Source organism: Jaculus jaculus, chromosome 15, assembly GCF_020740685.1.
Source record: "Jaculus jaculus isolate mJacJac1 chromosome 15, mJacJac1.mat.Y.cur, whole genome shotgun sequence".
Taxonomy (NCBI): domain Eukaryota; kingdom Metazoa; phylum Chordata; class Mammalia; order Rodentia; family Dipodidae; genus Jaculus; species Jaculus jaculus.
This window is the reverse complement of record NC_059116.1, coordinates 13,402,448-13,414,711: the sequence shown is the minus strand read 5'-3', so window position 1 is coordinate 13,414,711 and position 12,264 is coordinate 13,402,448. Positions and strand designations below refer to the sequence as shown.

Sequence of the window (12,264 nt, the reverse complement as noted above, 5' to 3'; positions counted from 1 at the left end):
CGCCAAAATAAAATTTAACTTTATTTCTGGCAAGCAGTCACCTGTGTGCCCAGGTGCTTTGGGAGCAGATCCTCTGCCCATGGTTTGTGTCTTTTGAAAGTAGACATGGGAACAGTACAATTAGTGCAGGAACATGCCCAGGGGAAGTATCGCACTGGTTAACATAACAGGAACTTAAATATATTCTAGACATGGACATCTGTCTTCAGAGGATAAAGTTTAATATTCAGTAAGAAAAAAATGTTAAATAGTTATTTGTACAGTCTTGTCCATGTGGATATTTTCAGCTGGTGCAGTGTCTTGGTATAGCAGACAGCTTCAGGTTCGCTGAGATAAACTTCCAGACCAGGCACAGTTATGGAGGAAGGGGTTTATTGATGCTTACAGATCCAGGGGAAGTTCTATAGTGGCAGAAGAAGCTGGCCTGCCTTCACAGGTCCAAGCAGAAAGAGAAAAGCACAAGTCAAAAGCCAAAAGCCACACAGCACAGCACTCTCCAGGAACTCCTGCTGGGCACACTTTGCATGTCCTTAGATTGAAATTTGAAACCCAGCACCACACCTTAAGATCCTATCAGTGACACCTTCTCCAGCCAGGTGGCTGCAGATGTAAACTGCAAACTAATGAAACGCTGAATATATTGGGGGCCATCTATGCAAACTACCACACTTGGTTTGCCTGATACTTTTCTGCTTTCAGCATTCAAAAGACTTCATCTTGAGAGATACATACGTCTTAGTAAACAGCACAGTGCATGCTAAATTCAGAGGATCAAACTACAAACCCTGTTCTTTTGTATTCACCACATATTAGGATTATTTAGATGTAAGTACACAGATGAAACACATAGGAACCCATTTCCAAGAGTTAACTATGAGTCTTGAAAATCACAATTTAATAAAAGATCAGAGTCATAGGTCTATGTCTCAGTCTCTTCATCTGTGAAAAGATATTAACAGCAATCATGACACAGCTTTCTTTCAGGAATAAATGACCTAATTTATATAAAATATGTAGAAAAGTCATTTGTACATAACAAATTTACACATGGATCTATAAATAAATTAAGGAATATTTGGTGTGCATTATAGCAAGCAAATGAATAGCACATAGGATGAGATAAGTTTGTGGTGAGATACCAGGAGTGTCACCAAACAGCTGGATGAAGCTGGTAGAATCACTGTCCATGTCTGAATGTACTTTCTTCAGAGAAGGAAGATTTTGTTTTCATGATTTCTATAAGATAATTGTGACCCTATCTTAAAATAAAAGCAGAGAAAAACCAAAGAACACAGTTGAAATTTCCACTAGTATGCCGTTCATTTTCTCTCTACTAAGAATCTGTTTTGTAAGAAGATAGACAGTCCTGGTCTCTCCACATAGACTCTATTCATGTTCCTGATGTAGTTATTTCTGCTGGGCATTCAATGACAAAAGCCTCTTTCTTCTTCCCTTGTTTGTGTTTACTCCTTTAAGACTTCCCTAGAAGTTGGGTTTTTCTAGACTTCATGAAAACTATGATGAGTTTACTGATCAGTGATTCTAGATGGTTTACTGTCCATGGCCGAGTGACTCAGAAGGAGGAAATCCTTGGAATTAGGAGGGAGGGCTGTGAATTTTTTTTTTTATGTTGTATACAGCATATAATCTTTATTTATATTTGGAGATACAGTATTTATTTTTTATTTATTTATGTTTATTTATTTATTTAGTTTTCTATTCACCATTCCTGTATTAACCTATCATTTTTAATGTATTTTTATAATTTTTTTTATTAGTTTTGTATTCAGCAAATACAGGCAGTTTCGTACCATTATTAGGATCATCCATGCCCTACCCCTTCCCCATTGGCCCCTCTTTGTTGAGGTATATGGGTCGTGCATTGTGGAGTTATCCCACAATTATAGGTATGATAAATGTCTCTGCATATCATGACCCAACATGTGGCTCTGACATTCTTTCCGCCCCCTCTTCCACAAAATTTCCCTGAGCCATGTTGGGTTCATTTTTGGTCTGCTTCAGTGATGAGGTGTTGGGGGCCTCTGAGGCTCTGGCTCTCTGATTTGGTAGGAGTTGATTTTTCTCTGTGTTGGTCTCCTTCCCCCTTGTGCTGGTATCCGGTTCATCAGGAAAACAGCACCCTTGCTTGTTTCGCCAATTTTCTTTAGTTTCAGCCGGGGCCCTTTTGAGGTATGATGGGGTAGCTTTCTCCTTAGGATCTGCATCTATCTGAAAAAGAGAAGCAGATTCTACAACGGAGAGTAAGTTAGCTCCAGGACAAATGAAATAACCCTTACTTTTTTTAATAGAGAGTTTAATAGGTGTAGGCCCTCTTGTAGCCCATGATTGATGGTACCTTGTATTGCAGAGAGGGCTTATATTTGGATATGATTCTGACTTGTTTCCCAGCTCCAGCTATGGGTCCCATACCATTAAGGGGATCAGTTGGGCTGTGCATTTTCATCCCACCAACGACATAACAGTGAGAAAGTACCTCTGTTTCTGTGGTGCGTTGAATGTGAAATGTCCCCCTGTCCCCCACCCCCCATCACCTCATGTGTTTGTGATTAAGCCTCATACTCAATCCCTAGCTGGTGGCAATTAGGGCGGTGGAGCCTTGCTGGAAGGTGTGTCACTTGGGGGTGGGCCTTGAGGTGTTGTAGGCTCAACTCCCTTTGCCAGAACCAGCTCCCTCACACTGCTTCCTTCCTTTGATGTCTTGCTCATGCTACTCTCCCTGTTCTAGTGAAGCTGCCCCTTGAAATTATAAGCTGTTAAGAAACCCATTTTCAGGCTTCAGCTGCAGAGCCATGCCCTATCCATCTGTGGGCCCAACAAAGAAGGTCATTTCTTTTAGCGTTGCTGTTACAACATAGCTGACAAAACAGACTTAAAGGACAGGCTCGCTGTGGCACACAATTTGAGCACACCATCCCTCAAGGCAGGAAAGGCATGAGCATGTGATTCTGAGGGGGGGCTGGACACACTGCATCTACAGTCAAGAAGCAGAGATGCATGATGGCTCTCGCTTTTTGCTTTCTGTGCAGTTCAGGTTGGGATTTTCCTTCCTGAAACCCTGTCATGGACACACCCAGGAGGTGTGTTTCCATGACGATTTTAAATCTAGTCAAATTAACAGTGAAGATGACCCATTACAGGTGGGGAAGGGAAAAAATAGCTTAGGTCATTTGAATGCTGTGTGTGTGTGTGTGTGTGTGTGTGTGTGTGTGTGTGTGTGAGTGTATGTGCACGCAGCAACTGTGGGTAGCTGAAACTACATATTTATTAATCACAGGTGAGATGTGGTTATAGCAAGGGTTCAAGTGGCTGAAATGATACCAGTGCTGGAGTATGGTGTCTTAAAGTTGTTTATTTCACATGTATTCTAGATGGAGGAGACAGAGACAAGAAGTCATGATGTTCAGAGAATCCAAGGACATACAGAATAAGGTGAGGTCACTCAGAATTGTCATCCTTTTTTTTAACCACTTGATATTTGTAAATGTCTTATAAAATATATTTTTGTTGTTGTTTGGTCTTTTTGTAGATAGTGATTTTTTATTTTCTTTTTAAATGATTTGGCTATGCCACTTATAATTCAAGTTTCAGCCACGTGAGGAAATAGCTAGTCTCTGAACAATTCTTTTATTAATATATTTTTAATATTAATATATTTTAAAAATATTTATTTATTTATCTTTGTTTTTAAGGCAGGATCTTGCTCTATCCCAGACCAACCTGAAATTCACTATGAAGTCTCAGGGTGGCCTCAAATACACCAATATCCTCCTATCTCTGTCTCCTGAGTGCTGGGGATTAAAGGCATGCACCATCATATCTGGCTATATTTTATTTATGAAAAAGAGAGAGAGAAAGAGAGAGAGAGAGAGTGAATGGGAACACCAGGGCCTCTAGCCACTGCAAACGAACTCCAGATGCATGTACATCTGGCTTACCTGGGTTCTAGGGAGTCAAATCTGGTCTCTAGGCTTTGTAAGCAAGCACCTTAGCCACTGAGCCATCTCTCCAACCCTATTAATACATTCTCAAAGTTTAAAAAATATAACAGCATTCTCTGTAATTTTTATTTATTATTATTTGTTTATTTTTGAGAGAGAAAGAGGCAGACAGAGAGAGAGAGAGAGAGAGAGAGAGAGAGACAGAATGGGAATGCCAAAGCGTCCAGCCACTGCAAACGAATTCCAGATGCATGTGCCCCCTGTGAATCTGGCTTATGTGTGTCTTGGAGAATAGAACTGGGATTCTTTGGCTTTGCAGGCAAATACCTTAACTGCTAACCCATCTCTCCAGCCCTGTCAGCATTCTCTGAAAACTTCTTTTATTGTTAACAACCTTTTTGTATTTTCTATTTTTTTTTAAAACAGTCTCACTCTAGGCTGACCTAGAACTCACTCTTATAGGTCAGACAGGCCTTGAATTCACAGTTATTGTCCTACTCAGTTTCTTGAGAGCTGGGATTAAAGGCATACACCACCAATCCTGACATTGTTAGTAAGTTTTGACATTGTTTTAAAAAAAGATATATCAGCATAAACAAAGAAACAATGAATACATGGCTGGAATCCCAGCATTTGAAAAGCTGTGGCAGAAGGATTGTGAAGAGTAGCAGTTACGCAGACATAAGAGCAGCACCAGCACTACCATGATCTGCAGAAGTTCCCCATGGCTTACGCTGTACAAACTGGGTAGTTTACAATAGGCAGTAGATTTCGGAGGGTTGAGAGATGAGAAGAATGGCTTTTTGTGTGACATCTGTCACATGCTTCCCTCTAGTGTCTGGTGGGTGTTTGCAATCATCAGAGGTCCATGGCTTGGAGACAGTTCTTCCCATGATTTACCCATTCTTCAAATGGCACCTCTCCTGTGTGCATGTTTCTGCCTTCCTCTTCATGTAAAGACATTGGTCCTCCAGGACTATGGGCTGACTGTCCTGATGTCAAGACAACCTGTTATTAACTTTATATCACATCTGCCAGGACCTTTTTTTCTAACAAGGTCATATAATGAAGTAATGGGATAGTATTCTGCTGAGTAAAGAATATAACATTAGTTTATGTCATAGGTTATTGGGAAGATTAAATTAAATTACGCTAAGTAAATGACTTAGAAACATAGCACGAACATAGAACATAATGAGATTCATTACTGTTATCTTTGCATTAATTTATTAATTAACAAATGCTTAAATTGGGCTATAAAACTAAAGAACTTTCTTATGAGTTGCAGGACTGTCATGACCTGCAAATTTTTCCTTTTGATTATAAGGTGCCTCTGTCCGATACTGTTTAATTAAAACTCTAGAAACTTCCTTCAGAGTTTGCAGATAAGATGAATATTTCATGTTCATTGTCTCCACTATTACTTTAGACATCTCCACCTCACACATTATTCTATTTACTAAGTTTCATTATAAAACCTTGCTGGGGATTAAATGTTTGTGTACCCTCTAAATTACATGTGAGAGTCCTCCAAACTCCAGCATGATGTTTTTGGAGCTGGATCCTTTGAGAGGTGATTGGTTATGAATGAGGAGCCTTCACTAGTGCAATTTGTGCCCTTAGAAGAAGAATGGTAGTCCTTGTTTCTTTCCTCTGTTTTCTATGAAAACAGACAGGGCTCAGGAAAAGATAACCATCTGCATATCAAGAGGGAAGCCCTCAGCTGACATTTGACCTTGGATTGTACATGCTCAGGAACAGTGGGAAATAAATATTTGTTGCTTAATTTAGCCACTTAATCTATGCTATCCTATTACAACACCCTGAACTAAGACACATGTTTTCCCAAGTGTTATCCAAAATTACATCAATTTCTCTTCACTTTAATTACTTGTACTTGAACTCGGCATGGATAAAAAGTTGAGTACTAAAACATCTTTAACAGCCTAATAATATATGTGCTTCAGACTTCTTTTTTAAAAAAATTATTTATTAATCTAGAGAGAGAGAGAGAGATAGAGAGACAGAGAGAATAGGTGTGCTAGGGCCTCTAGCCACTGCCAATGAACTCCAGACACATGTACCACCTTGTGCCTCTGGCTTATGTGGGTACTGGGGAATTGAACCAGGGTCCTTAGGCTTTGCAGTCAAGTGCTTTAACCACTAAACAATCTCTCCAGCCCCAGACTTCTTAATAGTATATTAACTTAGCTTTTTCTGTTACGAATCATTTGCTCTTTACAAAATATTTTCCTCTGACTAGCTCATGGCTTGCTTCTTGTGACCAAGAGCAGAATGAGGAGGATTTTCCTGGCTTTATCTGTCAATGCAAAAGACACTAACACCATGTTCTATGAGTCTCACCATCTAGATTTCTGTCTCTGTACTGACCTCTTTGTTCACCCTAGCCCATATGAGAGCATTGCTACTATTTTTTTGAGAGGATAGAAAGATACTCTCATCTGTCTATATTAGGTACCCAGTTCTTCCAAGACTTTGAAGAAAAATGATATTTACTTGTTAGATCTACTTGATTCTTTTGAGCGTTTTAGGTTGTTATGCAAATAACAAGTCACTCTCTTTTATAATAAGCACCAAAATTAATGTAAAGAATTAATCACTCAATTTCTTTCATTGTATTCAGCTGCTTATTATTATTCTCTTATTAAGCTAGGGTGTGATGTACTGTAAAAATGCATTGTTATACATTCAACAGACATTAATTTATACCCACTATGGAAAAATATTATATTAGACTACCTATTGCTAGAAGGTATTTTACCCCTGAATAGGTAATTCATAGCACAGTATTGCAACTAAATTAGATAGTCTAAATTAGATTAAGTTGCATCTATCTAGAGTCTTATAAGTTGAGAATGTAATTTCCATAAGAAGTCCCATAAAAAATGAATATTTTATAAAATTCCTTGTAGTGGGTATTTGACCTATATCATATTTCATGCAGGGACTCTTGTTGAACATCTTTATTGGCTGTTTAAGTGGCGTGGGTTACCGACATGCTCTGCTGTTTTTCTTTGTAGGCAGCCAACAACTACAGAAGCCCGACCTCTACCAACGGTTCCATGGATGACGCAGGGGATGAAATTTACGTGAACTACCCAACCATTCCTCGAAGACAGAAGACAACGGTCTAAACTCTTTCATCGATCTAACAGATTAGAGATGGCTCTTGTGGACAGGGGTCCACTCTTTTCACAAAAAGCATTGTCCAACTTGCCATGAGTTAATTTCACTTCATATGAAAATTTCTGCATTACCTAGACAGCTTTACTAACAGAAATGCTTCAGAAAACCAGAATCTCAAAACCCATATATTCTTCCCAGGGTTTCATAACCAAACAACCGAGGGGAGAGCAAACATCTTGGCGCTTCAGCGTTGCATCTAGGATCAGTGGTCATCTAGTGATCAGGGCTGTGTCCACTTCTCTGGTGTCCACTCGGCCGTCCTGCTGCCTCTGCCTGACAGAGCAAAGATGGCTGCCAAGGAGACGATGGAATTTGCGTCTCTAACACAGCAAACGCATCTCACTGTTTAGTTATCAGTAAGACAGTATCCTGGCCAGAACGCACGAGATGGCTTAAATCTGTTAAAGGTTTGCCAAGGGAGTTAAAAATAAATTATGTGAATTGTTTTTGTTTTCTTTTGTGAGGCAGGGTCTCACTCTAACTCAGGCGGACACGGAATTTACTATGCAGTCTCAGGGTAGCCTCAAACTCACAGTGTTCTTCCTACCTTTACCTCTCACCTCTCAAGTGCTGGGATTAAAGGCGTGCACCACCATGTTGGCTAAATCATGTGAATTTTGATTATAGACAAAAAGAACAGCAGTTTTAAGTGGTACCATTTGGTGGTAATGTTGAAATCCTAGGAAAAGATATAGAGAGGATGTTGTTGAGGAGAGAAAGGAGTCATAAAATAGAAATATATCAAGGTAAAGTTGTTTTACAGTTTGGAAAAGACAGCTTTCTCAAAATCACTGATATTTAGAATCCATACTTGATAAAGACTAAAAATGAAAAGTATTTGTGGAAATATATTAAACTTATGCTTAACTTAAAACCATAATGGTCATTATCAAATATAGTGGTTTTAGTGTCTAAAATCTTTATTACTTACATCTAAAAGATCACCAAAATACAAAAATATTTAAGGTTTAGAATTATAGACTTAATTATTAACACAAGCAGATTAAATCCAAATTCTCATGTTATCACACACATTCTAAATTATATTTACCATTTTAAGCTTGCAGACTATAGAAACTCAGAAGTGCATAAATGAAAATGACTGTATCTTAGTTGTATTTATTCAAGGAAAGTTCTCATTTTTATTATGATTGCTTAAAAATCTTTATATCTTGATTAATCACCTGTTTTCACAAATGTGTCAATATACAAAAGTTGAAAGGCAATTTACCAAAAAAATAACAGTTTGCTTATCAGAATTATCACAGATGGTACATTTACAATTGTCAACTAACATGTTGAAGCAGTCTAGCATCATTATAAAGTCAATTATATCTTTGCCTTTAAAGTTATAGGCAATAAAAATATTACTCTCTGTAAGACTCAAATAACCAAATTCTTGCTGGTTAATATAGATGAGAAGGAAAACATTTTTACTATCGCAATATAGGGAACACAAATCCCATTTTAATGCAAAAATAGTTGCTGAAGTAAAAAATTTGTGATTATGAAAGATTCCAGAACATTTGGAATTTATCTGTTTCCATGGATATTCTAATCTCTAAACAATCTTTCCCTCAAAATATTTTTAAGAAACATTTTTCTTTACCCCTTCTGCCATTCTACATGTAGTTTCATTGCAGAGTTTAGGAGTGTTTTTCAGGAACTGGGGACTGACCTAATATCCCCTGAAACCTCTCTTATCTCCCACTGCGTATGTTTAGTCAGCCAGCTTATATGCTGATATTTTAACCTAACCAAGCACTTTCATTAGAATCCTTCTCTTCTCTTCTCTTCTCTTCTCTTCTCTTCTCTTCTCTTCTCTTCTCTTCTCTTCTCTTCTCTTCTATTCTACCTAATTCACCAGAATTTTACCTTCAATTTTTTATGTTGTTAGTACTAGATCAAATCAGATCCATGAAATGAAGAAGAAGGTCCAAACTGAAATAAAATATGTAACAACAAATAACAATATATATGCTTCAAATGCAGTTATTTTAACAGTTACATTAGCTAATCAATCAAGGGAAATTACTGTCTGATAATAAGGTCAGTTTTCTCAAGGAATGAATACAGAGTCATGAACTTAAAACAGAGTATGCATTGGATATGTTGTTATCAGACCAATCTTGTTTATTTCGAAGCCTTTGGGAATGTTGGGAAAAATAGGACACACATTTCTTTCTTTCCTCCTTTAACCTCTCCTGCCTTTCCATTACTGAGGATTGAATTCGTCCTTATGCAGACCAGGCAAGAGCTCTGCCCTTATCCCGAGTGCTAATCATCTTAACTGGTACTTATAATCATGGATGGGAGGCAGGCAGGGAAATACATAATAGTAAAATTTCAGATCGATAGACTTTTAAATAATTTGATTTACAAGTAATACACTATACATTGAGTACCAATTTAAAAAAATAATGAAAAGTAAAAATAGTAGGTTTGCTTTTTGTTTTTAGCATGGAAGTTCTACCAATTTACATATAGAACACTATTAAATTAAGATTATATCCTCCAAGTTAGAAAAGCCCATGCTATAGTTAGAGGTCATTGTAACCAAGGGCTGCTTCTTGACATATAATGGTCTATATTTTCTATTGTGCTGCTATGAAACTTCAGTGATGTCGGTATTGTAAAGGTGCAGCTGATGTGATGGTGGAGATTCTAAATTGTGAGTGCAAATGAACCTGTCCACAGCGGCAATATGGCCATATCTTTGAGAAGCAAAAAAGAATGTGAATGTATCAGATCATTTTATTATATTATCATTGTTAGTTTGTGTGCAATTAAAGTGGCCAGGAAGTGTTGACCTTCTCATTCAAGTGCTCACATCAGTAAATTCACTTTTTCTTTGGTCTGTTCATTAGAATTTTTCTAGCCAAGTTTCTGACTCCTATACCCTCTACGTGAAAACTCAAACCAAGCTTGTTTACACAAACTTCTGGATCCTTAGCGAACTCATTCAGCTTTGAGAACTAATGACACTGGTTTTTTAGGATTTTTTAAAAAAATGACTCTTCAAGGCCAGCTTTTCTATGACTTTTCTATGTTCAAAACATTATGTTGTCAGAAACTATTAGAAAATGCCCTTGGGGGATGGGTGAGAATTGTCTCATGATCTCTCTCTCCTTTTTTTTTTTTTTTTTTTTTGCCTGTTGTCCCTGTTTGAATAAGTATATAGAACATTGTTTCCAGGGTTTTCAGATTCTTGATCTGTGAGGCATGCAGATGGTTGCCTGATGTACTGTATTCTGTTTTTTGGTTTTTGCGTGTTTTTTTTTTTTTTTTTTTTAGTGAATAAAAAGTAGTTCTCCATCAATACCAGGTTGGTTTGTTATCAAAGAATATTAGCAAAAAAATCCTACAGAATAAAATTAGCATGAGCAGTGAAATGAGGAAGAAATTTTAATCTTGGACACTTTGTGAATTTTAGCCCCCAGCAACATGTTGTATGTTTCATAACGCGTGCCACCGACAGGGTCCAGGAGCTACAGAAAAGCCTTCTTTCTGAAAAAAAAAAAAAAAAATAGCAGTCCTCTGCTGTCCACTATATTGACAGCAAATTTCAATTCTGATTATTTCTCTCCACTTTGCCTGTCTCAACATTCTCGCCTAGTTAAGTTTTCCCGAGCTATGGCTGATAATGAGAAGTTCTCCCTGGGCAGCCATCACCCTGCTGACCACCTTCATATGGAAATAGAATTGCTGGGAGAATAAGAAAAGAGGGAATGAATGCTACAAAATTTTCTCCAAAAAAAAAAAAAAAAAGATCCATCGTTATAAATGCTTATCAAATATCCAGTGTCTTGGTTACTTCATCATTTCTGCGAACAAATGCCTGACGGGAAGCAATTTAGGGAAGAAGTTTGTTTTGGCTTGTGTTTCAAGGGATAGAGTTCGTCAAGGGGAGGAAAGTCTCGCTGCCTGGCTGCTTACCTTGCAATCAAGAACCAGAGAGCCAGCAGGAAGTGGGGCTGGAAATTAAAACCTTAAGGTGGCCACCCCTAACAGACTGCCACCCTCAAGCAAGGATCCACCTTCTAAAGGTTTCGTGAACTTTCCAAATGGAGCCACGAGCTGGGGACCAAGTGTTGGAACACGTGAGCCAATGGGGGACATTTCACACCTAAGCCACAACACCCAGATTAGAAGAGTGTTTCATTTGTACCCTTGTCCATGTCTCTAAAAGTTGGGAATACTGGTCACCTGCATGGAAACTGATACTTTGTTCAAGAAATGGCTTAATTTATCAGCCTAACAGGGGTGGCTCATAGGAGCCTAGGACACTGAAATGGTAAGTTTGGAAAATAGCAGAAAGTGTGTCCTGTGCTATGTTCTCCAGGAAAAGAAGCCCACGTGACTCTGGTGTGCCCGCAGGCCTGAGGTCCATGGCAGATCAGTGTGACCATCAGCACTTCCAGCTTTTAGAGAGGCGGGCGAGGGAGGGCGCGCTGCGAGATGCTACTTCTAAGGTGCTTGAGGAAATTTTCCAAAAGTTTGTTTCTACTTGATGGCATATCCATTATTCTTACATTTTATGCTTATGTTCAAGACCCAGTACAATAACAGTACATGCAAATATATCAGCAGTATATTTTTTCTTTTCTAAAAAAATAATAATTAGAAACTTTGTTCGATGAGAAAACCATGTGTTGGTCCCATTCCTCTTCTCCCTGCCCCCATTCTTCGGAGGGAACCTCCTTAGTTGGGTTACTGGTATTCACCATGACTTTATGGGTTTGAGAGCAGCAGTCAGTCATTGTGTGGGAGGGATACTGCCTCTGGATGCTCCTTCCTACCCTGTGGCTCTTAGACTCTTTCCACCTGCTGTTCCCCAATGCTCCCTGAACCTTGGCGAGTGGGTTGTAAGTCTGCTGCAGTGTTAAACTCTCAGCCACTTCTGGATTTCTACTTGGAGTGTCACCAGTGTCTGTCACCTTCATGTTGGTGCTGTTTGTCAGGCTTTCCCTGAGAACATCTTGTCCCGCTGGCTGACTTCATATCTAGCAGTATCCTCTGCTTGTTCATGACTTTAGTAGCCGTTTTTCCCCAGCTGCTCATGTAGCCCTTTCCAGCACTATGCAGGCTAGCCATGAGG

General features: G+C 38.6%; 1 protein-coding gene across 1 annotated transcript in view; it reads left to right on the top strand.

Annotated features, from left to right (window-relative positions):
- The window catches only part of Cd226 (CD226 molecule), a 33,342-nt gene extending 26,228 nt beyond the window's left edge, over positions 1 to 7,114 (top strand). The window contains exons 3-4 of the mRNA XM_004654639.2: positions 3,390 to 3,450; positions 7,001 to 7,114. Coding sequence (XP_004654696.2) covers positions 3,390 to 3,450; positions 7,001 to 7,114 — 175 coding nt within the window. The remainder of the gene's footprint in view (positions 1 to 3,389; positions 3,451 to 7,000) is intronic.
- The last annotated feature ends 5,150 nt before the right edge of the window (positions 7,115 to 12,264 follow it).